General features: G+C 48.5%; 1 protein-coding gene across 6 annotated transcripts; it reads left to right on the top strand.

The window, feature by feature from the left end:
• Window positions 1-475: 475 nt before the first annotated feature.
• On the top strand, window positions 476-25,886 carry STX16 (syntaxin 16). 6 transcript variants are annotated; one of them, XM_045194463.3, is made up of 9 exons: window positions 489-1,554; window positions 16,261-16,379; window positions 16,494-16,601; window positions 17,014-17,154; window positions 17,941-18,106; window positions 18,866-18,957; window positions 19,443-19,586; window positions 20,762-20,842; window positions 23,157-25,886. In XM_045194463.3, exons 3-9 carry the CDS (start codon window positions 16,509-16,511, stop codon window positions 23,259-23,261), a joined length of 822 nt encoding a protein of 273 aa, XP_045050398.1. In that variant the 5' UTR covers window positions 489-1,554; window positions 16,261-16,379; window positions 16,494-16,508; the 3' UTR covers window positions 23,262-25,886. The 6 variants fall into 6 exon arrangements, with proteins under 6 accessions (XP_053782064.1, XP_024414982.1, XP_045050398.1 ...); XM_053926089.2 differs by lacking the exons at window positions 16,261-16,379; window positions 23,157-25,886 and adding an exon at window positions 22,706-23,142 and having other exon boundaries at window positions 476-1,605; XM_024559214.4 differs by lacking the exon at window positions 16,261-16,379 and having other exon boundaries at window positions 481-1,605.
• Window positions 25,887-26,075: the final 189 nt, after the last annotated feature.

The following is a 26,075-nucleotide window of genomic DNA, read 5'->3' as shown; positions in this document are numbered from 1 at the left end:
TATGCGGGCCCACTGGGCAGGAAAAAGTTATTGCGGGGAGGGGGGCTGTCAAAGTTTGGGGGATGTTTTACACTTGAGATTCCACAACCCTATAGTGCCCCCTACAGAAAGCGGCAGCGGGGGAGAGAGGGCGCCCCCACGACCTCCCACTACCACCGGCGGCCCTGCCCAGGCGGCCTGGAGCTCTAGCTGTTGCTTTTGCCTTTTTTTTTTTTTTTAAAGCTTGTTGTTTTTCAGATACATCTTTTTTTAGAATGGGGGCGGGGGGAGCGAGCTCGAGCCGCTGCCTGCAGTGGAGCGTGCTCGGCCTCCAGAGGCAGTCGTCTCCAACTTTTCCTCTCCCGCCCCAACTCCGCGCGCGCCTCAAACTTCGGCCCAGCGGGAGCCCAAATTTGCCTGCCCCGCAACTCCACTCTAATGTGCGCGCCCAGGCCCCTGGCAGCGGTTTGCAGCGTGGGGGCCACACTCTCGAGGCTCTGGCCCGCCCGCTCGCCCGCTCCCCGCGGCAGGGCCCAGTTGGGGAAGGGGAAACGGGCGCCCCGGGAGCGCCCAGGGAGAGGGCGGAGCGCTCCCGCGCCCTGGGGCCAGGGGGCAGGGAGCTCCCGGCCCGGAACGTTGCGAGCAGGGCTTGTGAACGTCGCAGCGGGGCACTCGCGAGGGACGGACAGGAAGAGGGCTAGGGGGGACGCCAGAACCCGGGACCACAGTACGGAAACGGCCCGGGGCTGAGCTGCACTCAGATCCTGGGATGGAGGGATCCGGAGAAGAGTGAGAGGCCGGCAGGCAGGCCCCGCTGCCCTGCTGGAGGCCGGCGGCCTGTTGTGACAGTCGAGGAGCTGGCAGTCCAGAAAAGGAAGGGGTCAGGAGGTCGGGCCTGGGCCTCAGCAGGCTCACACGAGGCCCACGAAGGCAGCCCCAGGCGCCCTGGAGTTCAGGGCCCTGGCCTCGCCCGGTTGTCCAAAGAGGTTCAAGGCCAGGCCTCCAGTGGGGAAACTGAGACAGACCCAGGCCTCAGGGCACGGCCCAGGGACGCGTGTGAGCCAAGTGAAAGGCAGGAGACCGAGACGCTTAAGGGTCTCCGAGACTAAGGGAGGTAGGGGGCTTCGGAGCCTCCCACTCTAGAGCTGGATTGGCGAGTTAGACGCTTGTAGATCCGAGGTTGGATTGGGGAGGGGTCTCTGGGAGGTTGGCCAGCTAGGCAAGGATTGGGGGAATTGAAGTGCTTAGAGATCGAAGGGAGGTCTTGGGGAGGGGGACTCAGACAATTGGCAAGCCTAGGTGGTTAGTTGGGGAGGGGTCTTCGTGCTTGTGCGAGGCGCAGCGCTGCTCCTGTCTGGCTCGGAGTCTGAGGCATTGTCAAGAGAAGCTGCTGAGAAGGGTGGGCCGACTAGGCCAGGCAAGAGCAAGAAAGTGAACAGATCAGGACTATCAGTGGGCGGGGTGCCCCTGAGAGGGGGTCACAAAGGGTGAGCCATGGCCACCAGGCGTTTAACCGACGCTTTCTTGTTGTTGCGGAATAATTCCATCCAAACCCGGCAGCTGTTAGCCGAGCAAGTGAGTAGTCACATCACCTCCAGCCCTCTGCATTCACGTAGCAATGCTGCGGTGAGTCCCCGGGCGGCCTCTCCGACACACGCCTCGTGTGCACTGCGGCTCTGCCTGTCTGTCTGTCTGTGTCTGTGTCTCTGTTAAAAAAAAAAAAAAAAGATAATAATACGGTAATGCGAGGTCTCTTGGCATCTGTAACCCTGGAGGGGGGAAAAAAATTAGGCCCCTGCTCCACCTCTGCCTTGCTCTCTCTCTCTCCCTCCCTCCTCACTTCCGCAACCCCCCCAATTCCTCGCCCCCGCACCCCACTTCCCCCCCCCCCCGCGACCGTCGTCACTGCACGACAATCCGCCTCCAATTTACATATGTTTTAACACTAAGATTTGGAAGCTTGGAGGCTTTCTGAAGCCTTTTTGTTTCGTTTTGTTTTCACCCCCTCCCCCCACCCCCCCTACCGAGCCTCACTTTGGTTCTGAGGGCCAGGAAGCGGGATCGCAGATCCAAATCCTTGCAAATGAAAGACACCCTCCCCTCAAACGAAGAAGGTGTTGTGGGGTTTGGGGATGGCGTTATTTTTTTGTCCTTTTTCTTTTAATGGCCTCGCAGCCCGCTGTGTGGTCGTGTACCCTGTGAATAATTGCTTCACTGTTTTTCCTGGGGGCTTGTGTGTGAGCTGGAAGGTGCCAGGAATTTTCGTTTTCCATTTCCCCAACAGGAAATTAAGCTTTTCCCTCCATTCGAACTTAAAAAAAAACCCCAAAAAGCAAACAGTGTGTTTGTGAAAAGGAACCCCCAAATAGCACAGGTTTTTTAATTTCATTAACCTGAACCTTTCTTTAGCCCTGCCGTAGAATCTTGTATAAGCAGGGCCCTCAAAGATGACATGTTTCTGTGTGTGCGTTTGATGGGGGCTTCTTTCCCTTTGTGAGCCTGATAAATAAGGGAGGGGGGAGAGGGGCTGTCTGGATGATCTAAACAAGACAGTGATGATTAGCAGCTTTCTAATATCTGAAATGGAAAAGTGGAGTCATGAGACTAATTTGTAGAGGGGGCTGCGGGCTGTAGACAGCCCAGGAGCAGCCTTGAAGGAAGAAAGAATAAAGCCCCCCCCCCCCCAAACCAGATTCTTGGGGATTAAACTGGAAATATACAGCTTTGGGAGCCACGCACTCATTTTACCTCTTAGGGACTGTATTGCCTTTTCATTTTTTTTTCTTTATGACTAAATGCTTCAGAAAAATTATGCCATGTGTCTTAATTATGGACAGGATGTCCACCCAGACAGGTTTTCCTTTCTGTAAATCACAGGTGGAAACTGTCTTTGGCCATTGTTGCTCCTGTAGAAAAGCTAGTCCGAGCCGTGTGAGCAGTTTTAGGGATAAAATCACGTACACTCGGATCAAAAATCACAGAAAACGGGTGGAGAGTGTTTAGGTTTTTACTTACTTAAGAATTTGAGGTTTTTTGCATTTGTAAACAAATGATATTATAATGAAATGAGTGTAAAATAGAAACGGGCTAATTCCAGCGCTAATTTTGAAAAGAATATTTTGAAATAACCCAAGAATTAGAGAGTAGAAATTGAATGAAAAAAATTCCACATTGGAACCTGAGTTTTATTAAAGAAGATAAAAAAAATTGCATGTCCCTTAAATGGCTTGATTTCATGCTACCCCATAGGGGGGAAAAATATAAACAACCAAACTCAGCACTGTTTCTAAGGTGTCCTTTTTAATTGAATGAAAAACTATTGTATGCTTTTAAATTTTTATAAGGTTCAAAACACTATGAAATGTTGGGTGACATGAGACTTTTTTATCATTAATCATAACAGTAATTAGATCAGACAGTTTAAAAACCTGGGGTCTGAGACTGGCAGCTTTTCAAAAGTGTATCTCTGAGTCAGGCCAGTTTTTAAAATGGTTTTCTAAGTTAGGCAATTAAAAAAATATGTGTATATATAAGCTAAGTCAAATAATTAAAAATTGATAACCTAAAGTGGACAATTTGGAAAAATAGATATGTCAAAAAATGTACAGATGGATAATGCAGATAATTTCTTGAAAATTTCCAAATCCAACTAAAATTTTAAAAATGTACATATAAACTAAGTCAAACAATTAAAAATTGGCACCTAAAGTACACAATTTGGAAAAATATATCTGTCAGAAAATGTACAGATAGGTAATGCAGACAATTTCTGGAAAATAGATTTTCAAATCCAACTAAAATTTATATTTATATATATGTATATCAACTAAGTCAAGCAATTAAAATTGATACCTAAAGTACACAATTTGGAAAAATTGGTATGTCAGAAAATGTACAGATGGGTAATGCAATTTCTTGAAAATAGATTTACAAATCCAACTAAAATGAAAAAATATATCAGCTAAGTCAAGCAATTAAAAATTGATGCCTAAAGTACACAATTTGAAAAAATAGATATGTCAGAAAATGTACAGATGGGTAATACAATTTCTTGAAAATAGATTTACAAATACAACTAAAATTAAAAAAAAGTATATATATATATCAGCCAAGTCAAGCAATTAAAAATTGATGCCTAAAGTACACAATTTGGAAAAATTGGTATGTCAGAAAATGTACAGATATTTAAGGCAGACAATTTCTTGAAAGCATATTTCTAAATCAAACTAAAAATACATGTCTAAGAGCATTAAAAAATATTTTATGTTATACCATTTAAAATGTTCATTAGATTATTCATTAGACATTCATTAGACTATTTAAAATCTCAGATCATTATAAGCAATCAGATCACTTAAAATATTTTTGTAGTCAGTTCAGACAATCTAAAAAATAAAATATGCAACTAAACAAAAATGGTTTGCCTAGCTAGAATTAAAAAGAAAACACATTTATGTATTTTAATTGTGTGCATTAAAAACACATGGCATGTCGTCAGTTTCTGAAGTGTTTAGGCATGAAGCATTGTATCTGCCGTTTGCTTATAGATTCTACAGAAACTATTTCTACACAAAATCAATATGGTAAGATGTTAACTTGCGTAAGTAGAGGGTACAGTTTTTCAGCTTTTCTGGAAGTTGGAAAAGTGTTACAAACACTTTGGGGAAAAACGCTTGTCTAACACAATTTTAACTATTGAATAGCTCGTGCAGTGTTTTAACAACCATTGAGTAGCTCATGCAATGCTCACTGCATATTTAGCTCATAAAAATTTTTCGATCTCTTTTCTGACTTGGAAATTTCAAAACCCTGTAGCAAATCAAACTATAGCTGTCAAATTTGAATGTGGTCTGGGTTTTAGGTGATATTAAGAAATTATTAATTAAAATAATTAACTGATTTAATTTCTAATTTTGTTGGAGGCCTACTGAAATTTTTAGTGGTGAAATGTCGAAATATCACTTCATAGTCTTACCCCCCCTGAAATGAAACAAATGAGGCAAAGTGTTACTAATTGTTGAATGTGGTGATGAATGGGGGGGGTGGATTTTATACCATTTTACATACTTTCCTGTATGTTTGAAAATAATAAATAAAAACTTAAAATATATACATACTTATCATGTTAAAAACACAAGTAAAACAAAAGGATACAATTTGTAAGTATCTAAAACTCAAGCAATTAAAAAGGAAGTAATTAAACTCTAGAGTTTAAGTTAATTTTAAAAATCATAACCTGAACTGTCTAGTTTCTAGTTAGAAGAAAAAGCTGTAGAAGTTTATTTTCGTGTGTGTTTATCTCACACAACTGAAAATAAATGACATCTAAAGTAATAGTTTTTTTGTTTGTTTTTTAGTTTTAAACCTGAATTTCCACATTCTTATTTAAGGAAAAAGCTGTGGAAATTGGTTATAAAGTGGTACGTACGTGTATCTCACATCAAAACAAAGCACACAGAAAGCCTTAGCATTAAAAAAATTCACATGGGCTTTTTTTTTTGTTTTGTTTTTTTGCACCCTAGTTTGAGGGGGGAGAAACCCTGGAAGCTGTTGGTGGTGGCGTGGGGTTATTGTGGGCGCCTGGACATGCACACTAAAGCAGGTTTGTGCAGCACTCGGGCAAGTGAGTCCCAGGGGTGGAAGGAGCTGTGCGGTGACCAAACAGCACACACAGTCCCCAGGGCCAGAAGGGACCTAAAGGTCACCTGACCCCATCCCCTTGTGCCTGCCTTCCTTGACCACTGTCTGTGACGTCCCAGCAGCTGCTCACTCCATTGCGTGTACTTGAAAAAAAAATCCTTGCCTCAATGTACCCCAACTTTGCCTGTTACCTTGCCTCCTGGGGCCCTGGCCCAGGCTCGGGCCCTTTGGGCCTCGTCCTGCATGGAAGCCAGGCAGGCTGCTGGTTGCCTAGAGCTTTCTGTAGCTCAGCCTTCCCAGCTCAGGCAGTGAGCTTAAGTTTCTTACCAGTGAATGAGGTCTAGTTTTTTTGTGTTGTGTCGTTTTTAAACTTCAAGACCCAGAACTGAACAAAATCCCACTTAATTGTGTTCTTGGTTGTGTTGATATTAGTGAAACAAATAGTTAAAAGCAGACTGGGGTTTGATTTTGAGACTATCAGTGAAATGCAGTTGTTGGCATTTCTCATTCGTTCTGTTTTGGCCTTAGGTTTTGCTTCCCGTCGTGGTCATGCCTTGGGCAGCACGAACTAAGGGAGGGAGCACTGGACCCCAAGTCTGGGAGTTTGGGGCAAGGTCTCACTGCTTTGGCCCAGATGTGTCTTTAGGCAGGTTTTTAATCTCTTTGGCCACCCTTGGCCTTATTTGTAAATTGAGGGGTTTGACTTAAGTGATTTCTAGTGGCCCTGTGGATTCAACAATGCTTTCTCAAGTTCTGTTTTATACATTATTTCTCCTGACCAAGGCACACAGCCTTAGCTTTCAATTTGAAAAGGAGAAATGCATAGCCAACCACAGTACGGTGCCTGTTAGCCCAATGTTACTGGCAAAAGCCCTTAGAAGTAGCTCCAATACAGTGCAAAAATAATTTTGACATCATATCAGCCAAATGCAGGTTTTAAGGCAGCCCCTCATTCAAGCAGTTACAGGCAGCTTGGCTTTAAGAAGCTGAGATGAATTTACAAAGTTAAATAACCATTCAGAAAATGTGTATGGCCTTGAATGAATAAATGAATGAATGAATGAATGAAAAGTAGAAGCTGGTTACCGTTCTGATCCCGTATGTTGTCTCTGCGGTTGCCTTTGACCTCCCAGGCTGCTCTGACGGGGACTGCAGCTACTCTGTCAGTGCTCACTGCCTAATCGATTCTCTGCCGTGCACTAACGCAGAGTCTGTACCCGGGAGCTGGAGTGCACTGGGCTTGGATTAGTCTGAAACTAGCACATTATTTTTAATAAAACACGATGTGCTATGAGGGGAAAAGAAACGAAGGATTAACTGTGGTTAGAAGAAACCCGAGGGCCTTCTTCAGCCTGGACTATGAAACCAGCTAAGATCTGCTGAGAGTTTGCTGGCTGCCTGGCCCTGGGCCCAGCCCTTGCCATGGGCAGCCCCAGCTAGTCCCCCCAGAGCTCTGTCAAATGAGTGCTGAGGTTTTTCCCACGATACAGACAAGGAAGCTGAGGGTCAGGGGCTTTGGAGCTAGGTCCAGTGTCGCCCACCCAGCAGGTCCGGGAGCTGGGGAGGGAACCCAGGCAAACCCCGTCCCAGGGCCTGTGCTCACCTGCCGGCCCACTGAGGCCCTGGTGGCCTCTGGGCGTGTGCTTGTGGGTCCTGGGAAGTGCCCGGCCTGTTGTTTACTTTTTTCCCTGGAATAGTGCAGCATCTTTCTCTCCCTCATCTCCCAGACACAGAGTGCTCTTTAACTGGCACAGGGAAGGTTCTAAGTTTTAGTCCAGGCCGAGTCTGTTGGAAAATCAGTCCTCTGCCTTTAGAATCCAAGTATGAAATCATTGTATATTTCTCTTTAGATCTATTTGCTTTTCTGCTTCTAAAGAGTCTATTTGAGCAGTGAGGCTTACTCGAGAATAAGGGTACTTTGTTGAATAAAAGTGAAGCAAACTTTTATTTTGGCAGGAACCGAAATAAAGTAAATATCACTATAGCATAGACCTGTATTTCCAACTCATTTTACTCAACTTTTCCAGACTTCCTGAGTAAACACAGATGGGTTTCCACTTATTTTTCAGTTTTATGTAGAAAGTTCTTCAGACTATAAATTCCACATGCTACTTGGAGTTTTCAATATTTTCTTGACTGCATGCCATTTGCAGGTCAGAAACCTAGATTTAGACATTATAAAGATTTAGAAGGTGATGATGGGCAGCAACATGTTTTCATTTGGCTGTATTTTGGGTTTTTCTGATAGGAATTCTAAATGTTTTAACTCAGGTCTTGATAACATTTTCTGGAATTTGGTGGTAGGGGGGATTTTGAAAGCCTTCTGTTTTTGAGTAGCAAAATTGTGGGGGGGAGGTTCCCTTGGAATAGATGGCCTTCTGAATTTAATTTCTGATATGGGGTGGTGGTAGCTGCCTGCCACTTGTGTAATTCCCTGAATTGCTTGCAAAATTAGGGAGGCTGGAAGGTGGGGTGGAAAGAGGCCTGAACACCTGGGTCTGTCCCCACCCCAGCCAGTAGTGACAAGTTCTGTGACTTGGGAAGTAGATTTATATATTCTGAAGCTTGGTTTTCTTATTTGTAAAAATAAAGTCATATTTAGCCCATGATTCTAATTTCACCTCTTATTAACTAGTAATTGTGAAAACCAAAAGATTGGGGTCTGCTTTTGGTGAATAACCCGGGAGGACAGGCCCACGTGTGGCAGAGCCGGCGACCGGGCTCGCAGCCCCACGCGGCTCACAGCTCGATGCCAGGGGCCGCTGCAGACCACAGCGTGCACACGAGCCCCCGGAGCCTGGCGCTTGGCCTGGGTCTTGTTTTAGCAATAAAAACACTTCAGTGCTTTCCTGATGAAAATGTGAAGTTTAAAGAATACAAACGTTTTCTTTTCTCTTTCAAGCAGAAGATAATTCAATCAGATATCTTCTCTATTAATATGCCGTCTCTGCTACAGTCCTGGCACGGTGTGTACGAGTAGTCTGTCCTGCTCTCACCCAATTGCAGAAGGAATGGGGGCACTTTCAGCATTTTATGTTAGCTGAATTTGTGTTCATTTATGATCATTGCATTTTTACACAGAGGAATGTTTAATTACATTTTTATTGCTCTCACTGTTTAATAATATTTTAGCCCTGACAGACCAGTTTCATTTGCACTATTAATTTTTAAATAAGGAAGTTATGTTTCTCTTTTGTAAATTTACTGCTAAGCATAAAAAAATCAACACAGTTGATTATTGAAATTCACCACTAATTATTTCAGGGATCAATACTGTAAAAAAAAAAAAACGTAGTTGTTCAGATTATCTATCATTGGTAAATATCTATTCAGAAGATAGAGTTCTATGTTGATCTGAAAAAGAACCTTTAGGTTTCAATTGAAACCTAATCCTCCGGCTGCCGGAGCTTCTTCCTTCCTATTACCCCTTAAAAAAAAAAACCTCTCCTTCCCTGTTTTTGTTTTGCTTATTTGCTTCTATAATAGCTTTAGAAATAACCGTGCTTTCTAGACTAATAGTAACATATGCCAAGCAAATGGGAAGAGTTTTTCTTTGCTTTTACCACCTGTGTCTTTCTCCGGGGAAGCGTGGTTTCCCGGCTGGCTTATTAATAATACCCACGGAGAAGCCGGGTCTGCGGGGTAGAATTGGTGGGGACCTCAGATATGTGGTCACTCAAACATTACCTGAATACAGCCATGGACAGTTTTTGTGGGTTGTTCATTTGCTAATCTTGCTGCATTTTCAGGGCTGGTTTACATGTTAAAATATACATGTATTTGACATGGTAAAATTACATTTCAGCTTTGTTCTCCCGTTTTCTCTTCCTAGGGGGCATTTAGAATATTGTATGTGATGTTTGATATTTATGAAACAGATGAGCATTGCATTTTAGTGTAACTGAAGCCAATGTGTTTTATATGCTTCTATTGTGTTTTAATTTTTACAACTATGTATTGTGGTTTCCTATCACTTCCAAAACAACAGTCACAGTAAATATAAGTAAAAAAAAACATACTGATGTAGCTTTTAAAAAGAAAATAAAGGAAGAACCACCATGGGGAGATTGCTTCCATGCCTTGGTTAGTGGGTCTTTATTTTTTAGTCAACTTCGGAGTTATTTAAAGTCTTAGTATTTTCTCAACTGACCATACCTTGTCTGTCTGTCTGTCTGTCTGTCCGTCCCCATCCTGCTTTCTCTCCGCTGTCCCTAACTGGATGGGGCTGATGGGGACAACACAACTCTTCAGGAGCTGGATGAGGTATTGTGTTTTGAATATTTTTGTATGTCAGTGCATGAAATTACGCCCTTTGTTCTGTAGTCCCTGGCCATACATAAAATGCTAACAGCGCACACGAAGCTTAGCACTTGTTTTGATTGCGTATCTACTGTGTTTAACTGTTTAGCACTTGGGACTTATTGACTGTACTTCCTCACCAGGTGGATGGGTGGTTTAGGGAAAGGCATGCAGGAAAGGTTTAGGGACGCCCTTCGTGGGAAGGTGAGTCCACTTAGGGGCAGGACACGTTGGACATGTCCTCGGATGTAGTAAGCCAGATTGTTTTTAGGGTTATGTGTGTAGCTGCCTCGATTTCTGCGTGGCAGCTCAGGTGGAATGTGAGGACCTGCTTCCGGGAAAAGCCACAAGGGGGGGAACAGCCACCACCTGTTAGGGTCTCCATAGTCACTGCTTCTGCTGCTGCTGCTGCGTCAACTGGACAGGTCCTCTACCACCCCCTCCTGCCCCCTTGCCAGCGGCAGGCTTCAGGCCTTTTCAAGACTTCTGAGCAACTTTGCCAGAAGACGGAGAGAGGACATGCTCTTGGCCCTTTGTTGTAGCAGCTAGTAACAGGGTCGAGGGACAAGGGGATTGAGCTGTGCTTGTTAATTTTGTGTGTTTAGGGGAAGCTATTTTTCCGTGGGGGTAAGCCTTATAGAAAGAGTAATTGGGGTGGAGAGCGCGTTTATTTCGGTTTTCAAAGAATGAACAGGGAGGTGGTGTGAGAGTGACTGTCTTCAAAACCAGTGGGGTTCCTAGTTTCTAGACTGAGATCTACCTGTAAGTTCTAAACCCTTAACGAGTTGGGATAGTAACGAGGGACAGGGGACAGACCACCTGAGTGTCCTTCACGGAACACTGGTTCAGTTACCTAGCATCCCCACCTCTGTGTCCACAGTCCTCAGTCCACGGTCCCCGTGGGAGGCCACAGCGCAGGGAGCTCCCAGCACAGCGCCCAGTGCAAAGGGTTGGTGCAGAGTAGTGTGGGCAATGTGGTACCCCCTGCTTTTTTTTTTTTTTTTTTTAAGAAAAATAACTGGCGTTCATGCCTGTGAGTACTTAGAAACTTTCTGAAAAGCGACACAAGAAACTGTTAACAGTGGATACCTTCCAGGAAAAGTCTGGGATAGAAGAGAAACTTCCTTCGTTTTGCCAACTTTCTTCTTTAGGTTGGATATATATATATATATACATATATATATGTATATATATATATATTTTTTTAAACCACATGCATGTACTTTGTCATTAAGAAACAACTAATATTTAAAAACAGACCCTCAGCTGGAAGCTCGCTGCGCCAGGTGCTGTGGCCACGCCTGACCAAGGAGCCTTCCTGCCGGCACCGCCTGGGCCCTGGGGAGGGCAGGGCCCTGCCGCTCACACACAGTGAACTTAAGCATCTCTGGGGGCTGGCAGAGGCGGTGGGTTTGCTGACCAGACTCCAGAAGCATTAAGGCTTGGGGCACAGAGAGCAGGCTTTTAGGACAGGTGTTACTATCCCTTACTGGACATTTTGGAGAGATGGGACTCGTGGCCCCCAAGAGGAAGAACATGGTGGGGGAACAGAAACACTGGAACAGCCTCATGCTGAAGAAGCACTGAGTACTAGTCCCAGGCCCGCCCATGGGGCAGGATGCAGGGGGCAGACTTTAGGGTTTATTTACTTCATTCATCCATCCCATCTATTTGTTGTCGACTCATTCAGCTAATTAGCCTTGTATATTTATTACTGCTGAGTGCCAGGTGCTGAGCCAGGAGCTGGGAGGTGTGGGGCGTGGTGTCCGAGGCTTGCTGTGCCAAGGCTGCAGTAGGGCTTCGCAGGGACGGCTTCGGGCGGAGGAGTGGCGAGCCCGGCTCCCGGCTGGGGCAGGGGGAAGGCCAGCCCTAGCAGGGAAGCCTGAGCCAGCTTTTCCCACTGTGTCCCTGGGGCCTCCCCGAGTAAAGCCATCTCATCTGGTGGCTTCCTGTGGTCTTTCCACACTCGTGGTCATTCTACGCAGAACCAGCTTGGCATCTGCGCCCTGGGGAGACCAGCCTTCACCCTCCTGCAGCAGCGCTGAGTAAGGAGTCCCTGAGGAGGAAGCCCAGCCACCATGGTCTCTCCAGACACATGGCTGGCCTTCTCCTTGGTCTCTGTAGAGTCATTTCCCTGGTGGTTGGGTTTTTAAAATTCCAAATAGGAACATTCAAAAATCACAAGAAGTAAAGGTCCAGCCCCCAAACCGCACAGCGTGGGGGAGCCTCTGGGGGACATGCGAGGACGCAGGGGCTGAAGGCTGGATTTGCTGGTTACGCGGCCGAGGGCGGCCTTGAGCAAGTCTTTGAGCCCACCTGGGCCTCGGTGTCCTCTGGTCCCCGGGCCCCCTCTGCAGGTTTGTTGTGGGGGCATAGAAGATCGAGTCCGTGGAAGTGCAGCGTCCCACAGGATGAGGTTTTATCGCTGCCTCCTCACTGTTGTTCAGGGTGTGTAGTGGTTGAGCGAAAAGGAAAATCCAGTAAACAGCCACGCTTATGTGTGAGTGCTGGGATGGTCAGCTTTTTTAAATTTCTCTATCTTTTGCACATTTAAAAAAGTATCTGTTTTGAACATTTATTGTTTCATAATCAAAAAAGTAAACACTATTTTGAGTGTCCCAGGTTAAAAATAAAACCACAGCACTGACACCCGCCCTCCCTCAGAGAGCAGAGAGTTCTTCGGCCTTGTAGTCTGTGGGCGACATCATCGAGCCGGGCCCAGGGGGTTAGGCCCGTGGTCTGATGGCGTCACACGTGCTCCAAGGCCGACTCACATGGAGGCCCCAGTGGCCAGGCTGTCTGTTGTCTTCAGCGCCCTTCCTGGACTTTTCAACGTCCGTTGCCACAGACAGCCCAGAAGTGTCAGCCTTGCTGCTGATGAATGTTATGGCGGAACTTGGTTTGTTTTTTTTAAGATGGGGGGACGTGTGTCTGACTTTTTAAATCCCAACAGAGGCTTCGCTGTTCGTTGATCTCACAGTCCCCTCAGTCAGCACCCCCAAAGGCAGGGCTCCATGGTGGGAAGGCTGGGTATCTGGGACAGTGGGGCGCTCGGAGGGGCCCAGGCGTCGAGGTCTCAGGTGGGCTCAGGGAAAGGTGACTTAGGGAAGCTGACAGGAAGCTGTGGGCATGCTGTTCTGAGTATCCGCTGGGATTTTGCTGCACTGGGGAGGTTGAGTCCAACAACTCGGGCTAGGGCAGCCAACCCCCAGAGTTCTTGGGGGACAGAGCTACCAACGAAGAGAGGAGAGCTCTTAAATTCTTAATTCTCATCAGTACGATTTTTTATTTAAAAAGTTTTCCTATTTAACGAATATGGGAAGATGTTTTAAACTTTGGAAGCACAAGTTCTTCTAAGAAAAGCTTCCGTCACCAGCATCGTGTATCTGGAGAGGGACTGACTTGAAATTCAGCAAGGATAACTAAAGAGATTTAAAAATTGGGCAGCTTTTTAAAGGTCTAATATTGACTGAGATTTCAAGTTGAAAACTGATACGTCCTGGATCTTAAAAAGATAATAAAACATGTTTTTAAATGGCAAGTGGGCTTTCTGAAGTTAAAAGGGTGATTTTGCACTTAAAATATATTTTTATGTACATATTTGTTTTGGTTTTAAATAACATTTATATTCTATTGTGTTTTTGCATCCCAAAATGTGGTCTTTTTTTAAAAGAAAAATAGTACAAACTGATACATATTCCAAATCTTCACCGATAAAATAAAGGACACATTTCTTCCGAGTAGCGCTGCACTTTGTTGTCACGGGGGGCTGTTGCTGTGGACTCGGTCATGAAGGGGACAGAGTACACGTTCACAGTCCCAAGGCGGCAGCTGTTCTGTCTCACCGGTATGAACCTAATGTGCCGTGTGGGCAGGTGAGGGCCAGTAAGGTGGGCTGGCACCTGTCCCCATTCCCGCCTGCAGGGACAGGACCCAGAACAGGGGGTGTGTTTCCCAGTTTCGATTTCTGTGCATTTTGGAGGATGGGGAGACACTGTAAAAGCAGGTTCTACTTAAAAGAGTTGAATCTATTTTCACTGACTTCACACGCTAAATGGATGCTAATTGCTGTGCATGTGATTTAGATAAAGAACATCTCTAAATCTTTTTAAGTTTAATGTGTATTTGTAAAAAGTAAAAATTAGATCTGAGTTTAAAAACTACAAATAAGACAAGTTACTATTGTTGCTTTATTGAAACATGGTGCATTGATAAAATGCAGTGGGTTAGATGGTAAACTCCCAGGACCCACGAAGGGATACCATAGCCATGTTAGGTTTGGCTTTGTATAAACAGCTGGAGGTTTAAGTTCAAGTTCAGCCCCAATCAGGAAACTACTCTGTCCAGCAGGGGCCGTGCAGCTGGTGGCCACTGGGAGCTGGATGTGTGCTTTGTCCCTGTGCCTTGGCCAGTGCCCTCCACAAAGCCACACCTCTGGTGACTTTGCAGCAGGACCTGAGGGGTGAACAGCTCTGCCTCACACTGCACCTGCCCTGTATGGGGTGAGGCCTGTAGCTTGTCCCCACCGCCATAGACGTCAGCTGGAGAGGCTGCTTTTTGTTGACATTTATGTGCTTGCGCATGCGGGGCGGGGCAGGAGGGGGGGCGCTTCCTATAGTTCCCAGTGCTGTTGGTGGGGGCCTGATAGGGATCAGAGGCCTGTTTTGTGTTGTGGTTTTAATCTGAGGGTTTCTTGTCCTGATTTGTTTTCTTAGTAAATTGCAATTCTATTTCACGGGTCTGTCAAAGTGATTGGCAGCTGGTGGAGTGGATGGCGCCTCTGGAGTCCACCAGCCCAGGCTGCACTCTGTCACTAATAGCTTTGTGACTTTAGGCCAGGTACTTACTTTTCTGAGTTGCAAGTTCCTCACTTATACATTGGAATAATGGGTTCCTGGCTCACGTAGCTTTTGTGGGGACTAAAATCATAAAAAGCAATGTAAAATTCCTATTAGTGAACTCTTAAAACAGACAAGGGGGCCGTGGACGGGAGTGACGCAGAGCCCCAGACGTGTGGGCTGACTGACACACCCTGTTGTTTTGAGACCTGAAAGGATGCAGGCTTGCGGGGCCCGCCTGGCGGGAATGTGATTTAATCACACCTTGGACTCTGGGGCAGCAGTAGGTATTCTGGCCCCTTCTGTATGGTCTTTGCTTGCAGCGCGCTCCCTGAACCCACAGGGTGCTCTAAGAAATGGGGGCAGGCCCCTACTGGAAGTGCAGGGGGGACCAAGGCAGGGCCCCGGGGACTTTCAGGGGTTTTGCTATCCACTCCCTGTTCAGAGTTCAGGGCTCATTGCTTGAAGGATGCTTTTAATCCTGTTGTGTTCTTAGGTGATATTTACCCCCCTCCATCTGTGGATTTAAAATTTCTGTCTTGTTCCTTTATTGTTAGAAAAGCAAACAAGTACGGTGTTTGCTGAATGAATGAGAAGGTGAACATGGACAACGCAGGGAAGGGGGAGAGGCAGTGTCAATTCTGCACGTGCTTTTGCAGTGTGGTGCAGGCAGTGCACACAGTATTACCTGCAGAGGACTTGCGTGTGCTGTTTCCCGTCATTTTTTGGTCCCCGTTTGGATCTTTTGAAACGGGCCTTTATAAATCCTGCGCTCTTGAGGGCCCCTCCGGAGCCTTTCTTCCCGTTCACCGCCTCCAGGCGAGAGAGCGCTTCCCCGAGCCCTAGAGCTGTGATTTCCCCCATTCTTCAGAGCTGTCTGAGGCCATGTATTCTATGGGTAAAATAAGCGAGGACTATCGATATCATTCCAAAAGAGTGAAAATGTTGCCTGCGGACATTTAACCGGAGAGAGGAAATGATGGCATAAGACTGCACTGAGACGTTAAGGATCACTTTGGCCAAATGGTCGATGATTTGCTAGCTGTTTAAGCATTTCTTCCACACACCTTAACACATGGTTAATGATCCTGTGGCCAAGTTAACTGGATCAGCCCTGTTCCCAAGACAAGCTGAACGTGTGTGAGCAAACGTTGCCGCCGTTGACCTTGGCGCACTCGCTCCATAGACAGCCTAGTCTTTCTTTGACTTCCTTTTTGAAAAACTTTTCAGTTTACGTCTAATGTTATTTTGTGTTGATTTCAGGTGTGCGGCATTAGCGGTTAGACAGTCGTGTGCTTTCCACACAGTGCTCTCTCTGACACTTCAGGACGCACCGGGCACCACACAGATACTTCAGTGGTACTGACTGTGATCCCCGTGCCGCACTCTGCATCCCAGCCGAGTGTTGCTTTTTTAACTCGTGTCTGATCACATTAATTGTGGACTACTAAGGAGTTTTTCTATTAAGGCACTTCTGTTGACTTTTTTTATCACATTTCTATAGGCAGATCAAGTGAAGTTCACATTCACAGGTGTACCCAAGAAAATTAAGAACTGGTGCGTGAAAAGATAGAAACACGGTTCCAGTGTTAGCAGTCTCAAAGCAAGTGTCTAGTCAGGCAGGTGTGTTTACTCTTCCATTTCTGCATTTTCTTAGGGAGGGACACTCAGAAGGGAGGAAGCATGTGCTTCGCTAAACTGCGCCTGAGTAACTTGTAACTCTCTGTTTCCCGGTAGCTTGCTGACGACCGCATGGCCCTGGTGTCGGGCCTTAGCTTAGACCCAGAAGCAGCGATTGGTGTGACAAAATGGTCACCTCCTAAATGGGTGGATGGAGTGGATGAAGTAAGTTGAATGTTAGTTTCACACTATCTTATATATTTAAGTAATTGTGACATTAACCTATTTTAAGATATTTGCCATAAAAAACTGATCTGGCTACGCTGAATGCATGTCCTGGAAAAGCCTCAGCTTTCAGTGAATTGGGTGCGCACAGCACCAGAAAGGGGGGATGTGTGTTAGTGGTTTTGACTTAGCAGTAACTCCCTGAACTATAGGGAGCCATTGAAGAGCTGTAGAACCTGGAGACGAGGTATTTGCGTTTCTGGATATTTGAATGAAGAGTTCCTCATGCATTCGGCAGCCTCCCTCCCAATTGGCTGGGGACAGCAGTCTGTGCCCAAGTGCACCTGGCCGTCTCCGAGGGGGCAGGTCCCCATCGGGCGTCGGCGGAGCTGTGGTGCTTTCGTTTGCCTAGATCCAGTACGACGTGGGCCGGATCAAACAGAAGATGAAGGAGTTAGCCGGCCTGCACGACCGGCACCTGAACAGACCCACCCTGGACGACAGCAGTGAGCAGGAGCACGCCATTGAGATCACCACCCAGGAGGTCACGCAGGTGAGCACGGAGGTGGACGCCCAGTCCTCGGGTGGCCCCGGAGCCTAGCCTGCAGTCCAAGGGCAAGATAGCTCTCCAGTGGCACTACCCCGCCTGAGGTTCGGGAACAGACCTGGAGAGGCGCTGGGCTCTCTGCGTGCGAGCTAAGGAGCCCGCGTCTGGAGGGAAGAGGACTGTTCTCCGTTGTTGTAGCTACTACGGTGGATTGATTTTAAAAAATAAACCCAGAGCATTGCTGAGTTCAGTCACCTGATTTAAAAATGTGTGTAACTTCTGCTGTGTATTAGTGCTGAAACATTTTTTGTGTTAAAAATGGTCCTCATAATTGGAGATTGGGGATTTCTGCCCTAGACTGAGTATATTAGTAGCCTGGGAAAAAAAATCTCATGTTAAATGTTAAATTTGAGTGATTTTAAGTTCAAATGGCAGTGGTTGCATGTTTTGTTTATTGACACTTCCTGGGGGCTCAGGAGGAGAGGAGGGTGGTACAGAGGGAGCCCCCGCTGCTGCCCTGCTGAATCCTGGCCCTCGGCAGTGGGACAGGGGCCTGTGTCCTTTACCCATAACTGCAGGGCTCTCCTCTGCAAAGTAGGGATAACAATCCGTGCCTCCTAGGAGGGCGGGTGGCTGGGTGGGGCTCGTGCGCCCCAGGCGCTGCTGTTGGATCTGATGCAGTGCCGGGCATGTGAACTGTGCTCACCCGTGTCCCTGGCAGTGGATCCGAGCAGCTCTCAGGCTCAGGGTTCCTCGTGCGAGGACAGGCGCGAGCATTCAGGGCCGTCTCAGCTCTTCCACAGGTGCCAGCGCGCGGTGCAGGCTCTGCCCAGCCAGGCACGCCGGACCTGCTCGGAGCAGGAGGAGCGGCTGCTGCGCAACGTGGTGGCCTCTCTGGCACAGGTGCTGCAGGAGCTCTCCAGCGGCTTCCGGCACGCGCAGGCTGGCTACCTGAAACGTGAGTGCGGCCTCAGTCCAGGCCTGAAGAACTTGACCTCAGCCTAGCACATGTGACAACTGGTAGCTTTCTAGGTGTCGGAATGGGGAGCTGCTAATTAATAGGTGAAACCAGTCATAATCACACTAAAGCTCCATATTTCCATAGCAACCTAAGTAGCTCAGAGTGCCCAGAAACCTTTCTGGGGGTGGTTTCCACACTTCCTCTGAGCCTGGGCCCTTGGGGGCGGGGGTGGGCTCTGGGCTCCAAATGGCTGCATCTCCTGATTACCCTGCAAACTGGTTTTCTCTATCACTGCTGGAATCAATAGTGTCCCCACATACTCCAAAAACTAGTCCTTCCCGTATCTCACAACTACATGTTTGTATTTTAATTTTATTACTTCTGAAATTTGATTTAGAGCCATTTGGAATTTGTACTAGAGATGTTTCTAGAGGAAAATATTGATTTTTTAAAAATGTTTTGTAACAGCAGTTAGATTAAATATTTTGCCTCCCTTGGAGGCTCTCCGATGGTCGTGTCCTGTCGTCACTCACTCGGCTCCGAGTTGCACACATTTGCAGTGTCGTTTCGCCCTGACCGCCCCACAGCGCGGGCTTGTTGTGTTCGTAGTCTGCTACTGCCCGCCCCCACTGCGGAAGCCGCTGAGAATATCTCCATTTCGACTGTTGAGTTTCAATCTAGATTTCCCCTTGTTAACGGTGGAACAGTAGCCGGGATGGTTTGCACGTTGGAGTAAAGTGGATTCCTCTCTGGCAGGCATGAAGAACCGAGAGGAGAGGTCCCAGCATTTCTTTGATACGTCAGCACCACTCATGGATGATGGAGAGGACAACACTCTTTATGACCGGGTACGTGACAGGGCTGCGTCCTGCTTTCGCTCTTCATTCACCTGTAACTTGTGTTACAGGTTACCTGAGGCAGGTGGGCCCACAGCACGTGACTGGCAGGCCCGCCTGTAGTTTCCACAGCAGGCTGAAGGGCAGCCATCTCCCTTCCCAGAGCCTCCGGGCAGACCTCAGAACGGCCCTCCAGAACCTGGGGACAGACACTCAGGGTCCTCACTGCTGGTTTTGCCGCCCTACCTCGTGTGGCTACAGGCAGGGGGTCCTCGCCCCATGCCCCGCTTCCACCAGTCCTGCCCTAGGTCCCGCTTGCTCAGGGAGTTTGGCTCTTTCCTGTTAGGGAAAAGGAAGTGTCTTTATGTTGTCTCTGTGCTCTACAGAACGGTTTCCAGAAGTCATATCTTTTTTCGATCATGTCTAAAACGGTGCACCGTAGCGTTCTCACAGGGGGAGAAATCTGACATAAAGACTCTGTACTCTTGTTTGGCCAGGGTTTCACAGGAGAGCAGCTGGTGCTGGTGGAGCAGAACACGCTGATGGTGGAGGAGAGGGAGCGGGAGATCCGCCAGATTGTGCAGTCGATTTCTGACCTGAATGAAATATTCAGGGACTTGGGAGCAATGATCGTGGAGCAGGTACGCGAGCCCACTTACCTTCCTCGTCGGTGGGTTCTCCTGCCGTAAAAGCTGGCCCTTCTCACTGTGCACTCCTATCAGGAAAAGAACTTGGACCCGCCCCCAATGTATGTGTATGTGTGTGAGTGGGCACATGAACATATGTGTAGATGTGCACAAAGTATGTACGTGTACTGCCTCCATTCGTTATATTAAAAAAGACAATAAGCCTTTTTTTTTTAGACAAATGAATGTCAGGCATGCTCATGTCCTCTGCCCCAGGGGTGCTGGCGCGAGCGTGCCCCACATTGGGGGCCTGGCTAGTTCTACCCTCGCTCAGCAACGACTCTGGCAACAGATAAGGCTTCTCTTCTAATTTTGGCAGGTTACTGCGTGACAGCAACTGGAACCACTAGCTTTCAAGTGGAATTAAATTGTTTGTTCATTGTTACAATCTGATTAGGGTATTTTATTATCTTGCCAGTAGGGATTTGGGTCCTGATCCCCCTCAAACCAGCCGAGAGTGGAGTGTTGAGGCTGCGGAAGATCTAGTTACATTAATTACTGCTGCAGCTCCCAGGGCGCCGCTTCGCTCTCCCTTCTAATGCAGCGTGCTTCCGTTGAGAGCCCCACGCTGCCGTGCAGCCCAGTGTGCCCTGCTCTCTGTTCAAACAGGAGATTAAACAATTACGAACAGAAGTCTCCTCGAGGCAGTTGGAGTGGAGCTCACCATCCTTGCTCTGACCCATGACACCTGTGCTGACATCTGCAGACACGATAGTCCATTTCCAGGCCTAATCACACCAGGTCTGGCGAACCTGGCATTCTCTGCCTACTTGACTCTAAGCAGCAGGTGGGCACCAAAGCTCGCCCTTGGCCACTCGGGGCCTGTTTGCACCGAACCGTGCATTTTTTAAAGCACCAGGAAGCCTGAATGTGGCATGTCCTGTAGTGATGAAAGCCAGAACAGAAACTTCACGTTGCCGGTCGTTCTTGCGCGTGAGCTACACTTCATTGGAGCCGACACCGCACTCTGCCCTGCAGCCTGACACTGCTGGCTGTTGGGACCCGGGCTCCCAGCGGGCTGTGCAGCGCGGCTGAGTGCACAGGCACCCCTGGGCCTGGTGACATGCATTTCTGCGTCCACTCTCCCCACGTGCGGTTGCTGATTGCCTGTCGCTATCGTTTATTACCAGGGCACAGTCCTTGATAGAATTGACTATAACGTTGAACAGTCCTGTATCAGAACTGAGGACGGCCTGAAGGAGCTTCACAAGGTAACACCCTGTCTTTCAACAGTTGAGAATTTGAGGAGATGTTACCCAGTGCCAGGACTTGGGGGGCGGGGGGTTCTTCCACCACAGCTGCCTTTAGTACTCAGCACTGTAGTGCGCCCGTGGGCGCTGTGGCTTCCCCCAGGCCGACTGCGGGGTCCGCTGCCACTTCGCTGTCGTTGGTGCTTCCGGGGGCACTTCGCACTTAGATTTGAAATTGCTGAGAACTCCCTTCCATGACAGTAAATTCTAGAAGAATGTGGGTTTTCTTCGTTTTAGAAAACATTTCATTCTTTGAGTCCTCTCGGTTTAGGAGACCGGGTAAATGAATGGGCACTTGCGGAAATTTAGTTGAGCGTCCTGGTTGTGCGCAGGGGCCGATACGGCCTCTCTTGCGGTGACACATTTCTGATGAATTGCTGCGGGAGCGTCACCCTGCAGAAGTTAGAAATCTAATTTTCCCTTTTAATTACCGAAGCGTGTCTGTGTGCATACCTTGACAAAAGAGTAGTTTGTTGAAATGAGAGTATTATTAGCTCTCTTATTCTTTGCTAATAAGGTGGCTATTTCAGGAGTATTTTTCATGGTATTTGTTAAAAATAAATGAAAAGCATCTTAGAACTCTTGTGATCGTGTATGAGAAACACACCCGTATACCGCCGAGGGGCTCCTGTGTATAATTGGGGGCCTGTTTACTTTAAAGGGAATATAATGCTCCACAAATGAAATAAGTCCTGTGCATCTGCTGTGTCTTTGACACCCACTGGTGTTTCTTCCACATCCTGAGCAGTTTTCCAGTTCATTCACGAACCACCCCATCGTTTGTCCAAAACCAGTCCCTTTCTCCAGCAGAGAGGGCCCTCCCTCTCCTAGTGGCATCAGGCGCAGAGGTGAGGCTGGCACAGGCCTTCCGAGAACCCTTGGTTCTCTTGGTGTGTTGCCGTGTGGGGGGTGTCCTAGTCCAGCCCGTGAGGAGGAAGAAAAGGCTTGCCTTGTGTATGCAGAGGGCTTTGGAAGCGTCTAGACTCATTGGGTGGCCAAGCCTTGTCTGTTACAAGAGTGAACCCAACTTGAGTTTCTCACTCTCTGACACCCAGGTTTTAATCTGCTGGGGGTTGTGCGTTGGTCGTGAAGTTTCTTAGAATCTGCCAGCACACGGTTTGTAATAGAACACAGACAAAAGGAAAAGCTTGTCCGCGGGAGTGTGCAAATCTAGTGGGAACTGAAGTTTTGTTTGAGGTTCTCCTTTATAGATCATTTTGAGCAGTTTTAGAGCTTACCATTTAGAGTCGGCCTCCCTGGTGTTCTGGGTTACTTACCCAGGGAAAGGAAGCATGCTCGTCTCATGTCTCACGTCACCTTGCTGTCGGAGACGGCTGTCCATCTCCTTGGCAGTCAGCTCGCCTGAGGCTTACGGAGCCTCAGGAGCCGCTTCACCCTGGCAGCTGGCCTCTCCGTCCTGCCTGTCCTGACGTTTCCCTGGCTTAGCCAGGAGTCCTGGAGGGGGAGGCACGGCCCGAGTGGCAAACAGAACTGCAGTCAGGTGGGTGGGGACATGGAAGGAGGACAGGAGAGAGTGGATGTTCCTAGCAGGTGTTTCCACCCCCACCCCCACCCCTGGCTGTGTCCCTGTCCTTCCTGGTGAAAGGGTGAGGGGCGCCCTCGGAGAGGGTGGGTGGCCAGGCCTCGCTGAGTGTGTTATAGCCACACTTACCACTGCTTCTCTGGCCAGCGTCTGCGCAGGGGCAGCCTGGCGGTGCTGAGCACTGGCGCATGACCGCTGTTGTGTCATCAGGGGCACAGGGACTCATCTCGGGGGCGGGGGGCACTTTCTGCACTTCACCCCCATGGGGAACACTTTCCCAGCTTCGTTTCAAAGGTTGAACATTCCCTCGTTGCTGTACTCCGGGCAGGCGGGACTCAAGCTGTGGCTCCATCAGGCGGCAGAGCGCTGTCATCGTGAAGGTGTGCGACCCAGGCACTGGGTTTTCCTGAAGAGCGTGGGCCCCCAGCCATGGAGGACGCAGAGGAGAAGGCAGACCTTGCCCTCTTCCGCCAGCCTGCGTCTGGGTGGCGGGTCCCAGCCCTGTGTCAGTGCCCCCGGGAGGCAGTAGTGCTCCCAGGGGCGAGGTTGCAGCAGGTTAGGTCCCTCCTTGGTGCTGGCTGGTGCGCGTGGGCTGACAGAGGGGGTGTAGTGAAGGAGCTGGTAGCCGAGATGTCAGCTGCGTGGAGGGACCCAAAGGAAGCCCAGGGCTGGAAACAAGTGGCACTTGACTTTGGGGAAAATGACTGCCTTTTTCCCCTCCTCTTTCTGTAGGCAGAGCAGTATCAAAAGAAGAATCGGAAGATGCTTGTGATTTTAATATTATTTGTCATCATTATCGTCCTCATTGTTGTCCTCGTCGGCGTGAAGTCTCGGTGAGCGGCCGGGTCTGTGTGCTGCGTGAATCGGGTGCGCGGGCCGAGCCGGGCAGCACCGCTGCCCATGGAGGGGTGCCGCCGGGCCGTCTCGTGGACTCCTCGACGGCGCTTCAGCGGGGGGCAGCCTGTGGTTTCCTCACTGGCGGCAACGGGAGGACCTTGGCGCTGCCACAGACTGGAGGTGGAGCCCTGTCGTGGGCAGTGACACGTTCTGTTAGCGGGAGAAGTGGAAGGTGGGCGGGCGCTCCACGAGCTGTTGGGTGGTGTTGTGTGTGCGCTGTCTTTCTTAGCAGACATGTCTGAGTGGCGTGTTAAGATAATTTTTGGGAAAAAAATTTTTTTGAAAACCATTTGGTTTCTAAGGATTTGGTACCAAAAATTTATGGGTAGAGGCAAAATGCCTCTTCTTCTTTCTCTGTTTATTTTCCAGTTGAAAGCAAACTGAGAAGTCCTTTAAGAATTTATAATCCGTTCCCCATTACCTTAATTTCGCTTTTCCATCACTGTTAATGATCAGAGTAACAAAGTGTGAAAAATGAGAAACCATCATTGATGTTAATTAACACATTTAGATGGGCCAGTTGAAACAGCTTTGTAAGTTTAAATTAATTGTAAATGGAGCAGTCCTCCTCACAAACCCCTCACTGCGCTTCTCCTGTAAACCAGAAGGGTTGCCGAGCAAAACCGCCAGCATTTAAAAGTTGGCGATTTGAACTAACCTCCCCTTAAAAGGAGGCTTGGCAGGGTCGTGAAAGTCACCAGCACCCGCCAGTGTGTCCCTGTGCACGTCCCCAGCTGTCCTTGCTCAGTCCGTCGCTTATATGCTAACTACATACTGACCTGTTCAGACCGGCCGCCACTTAATGAACTGTGAGTTTACACAGAGGCCGTTCTAGACGGGCCACCCCATTTGGGTCTCAAATTATTAACCACACGTCACTCCATTTCAAAGTAGAATATTCCACCAGAGGTGTGATTTATTGGCTCTTCCGTTGCCACTGCACATGCCCGGAAGGGAGGCGTCTTCCCGCAGGTGTGAAACCGGCCCGGCAGTCCCTGGTCAGTGAGTGCGCAGCTCCCGAGCGCGGTGCTGTCCTGTGCCCGCGGCCACCGTGGTGCTCCAGTACACCCTGGAATTGTGTGCATGTGGGGGGTGGGGTGACTTTGAGAATGGAAGCCGTTCCTGTTATGTTTGCCTTGTCTCTTTTTTGACGGCTTTTCCATTGTTTTTACCTCTATGTGTTACCTTTTAATTGGACCACTTAAAATGCTTCTCTGGAATTTGACTTTGAAGTTGTTTTTGGGAATTTGAACTTCAGTCCAGAGATTCAAGTTGTCCAGCCCTCCCTTCCCAAGTTGTTGCTGGCACCAGGGAGCCACTGGTCTTATTGCTGCGGTGGCCGTAGGGTGACCAAAGGTGTCCCTGGCGTGTCAGGAAGTGGCATCCTGTTGCTGGCACCCAGTTGTTGGGAAGAGAAGTCAGGGACTGGGAAGCCAGCCTCGCCTCGGTTTTCCCTGAGCTGCGGTGCTTCCGCAGGTGCTGACAGTGGCTACAGGTGTCCTGGCTTGTCCCGGCCAGCCTGGCCCCAGCAGTGAGTCCGACATCCCTGCACACCAGCTGCTCCTCGGCTGGGGCTGCTCAGACCAGGGCCTTCCTCCCAGATGGCCTGTAATGCTGACACGGGACCACTCTTAAAGCTTCTAAAGTGCTGTCTTCACGACCCTTGAAGGACAGTGACCCTTTAAGAAAGGATCCTTATTTATTCGTATTTATTTTCAGTGGATAGGGTGACTAGGGTTGGTTTTTGTCCCCCAGCCCATAGGGATAAATCACAGATCTGACTGGAACTGGCTTTAAGGCTCTCACTGTGGTGGGTGGATTGTCCATCCTGACGGAAGCCAGGGCAGTGCCAGCCAAAGCCCCAACCGCCTACTGCCTGGCACACAACCCTGAGCAGCCCCAGTGCCTGTGTGCCGACTTGCTGGGCTCCTGCGAGCACTGTGTTTTCCTGCTGAGCCTTTACTGGGGGAAGGTCAGCACTGGGGACAGTAAGAGCAACGCAGTCATGGTGTCCTGGAACCACAGGGCCATTCCTTCGCCCCAAAGGGGACACCTTCTTGACCTACCGAAGCTGCTGTCCGTGGGAAGGCCCTGGCTGGAGTGGCAGCTTAGTCGGTCTCTCCCGGCCCCCTGGGCTTTGCCCAGAGACAAGGGGCAGCAGGGACCCTGCCCACCTGGTGAGAGGAGACCTGGGAAAGTAAGGTGTATGTCAGTTCCTCAGAGCTCCTGCCCTCCCCCCAGATTGTGATTGAAGTCGACTGTCTCTGGTTTTATTCATCGGCGGGGGGGGGGGGGGGGGTGGCTGCACTCCGCTCGTGGGGGGAGCTTTGTTTGTGTTTTTTGACACTGGCGCTTTCAGTGTTCTGTCCGGGCTAATGGCTTCTAGAAGGTAATGAAACCCTCCCAACCTGATTGGTCAGATAAGACTTTTTTCCTGATGTGCTTAAATAAAACAATTAGTGAAGTGCTTCTATCCAACATGCCTTTTTTGTCCGTTTTTAAAACTACTGTTATTGTTACTGGAAACTTTTTGTATAATAAAGCAATGGTGGAGATTAAACAACACCCTGCAGTCCTAGTATTAATTGTAATTGCGGGGTTGGCGTTGTCTTCAGATGCCTCTGGGTCTGGGAGGGACCGCCTGGGCCGGTGACTGTCGTGTCTGAGGCCCTGGCCTCTCTCTGAAGGTCCATCCGTCTATTTAGAGGACACTTTCCAGGGGCCGGTGTCTTTGCTATCCAGGAGACAAAAGGG

The sequence above is a fragment of the Desmodus rotundus genome, chromosome 6, assembly GCF_022682495.2.
Source record: "Desmodus rotundus isolate HL8 chromosome 6, HLdesRot8A.1, whole genome shotgun sequence".
NCBI classification, from domain to species: Eukaryota; Metazoa; Chordata; class Mammalia; order Chiroptera; family Phyllostomidae; genus Desmodus; species Desmodus rotundus.
This window is presented reverse-complemented; position numbering and strand designations above follow the sequence as displayed.

Excerpts from the sequence above, each read along its gene's own strand:
- STX16 (XM_024559214.4), top strand. The coding sequence starts at position 1,474 with ATGGCCACCAGGCGTTTAACCGACGCTTTCTTGTTGTTGCGGAATAAT. Across the intron at positions 18,107-18,865 it reads GCAGGCTGGCTACCTGAAAC|GCATGAAGAACCGAGAGGAG; the intron begins GTGAGTGCGGCC and ends CCTCTCTGGCAG. Across the intron at positions 19,587-20,761 it reads GAGCAATGATCGTGGAGCAG|GGCACAGTCCTTGATAGAAT; the intron begins GTACGCGAGCCC and ends GTTTATTACCAG.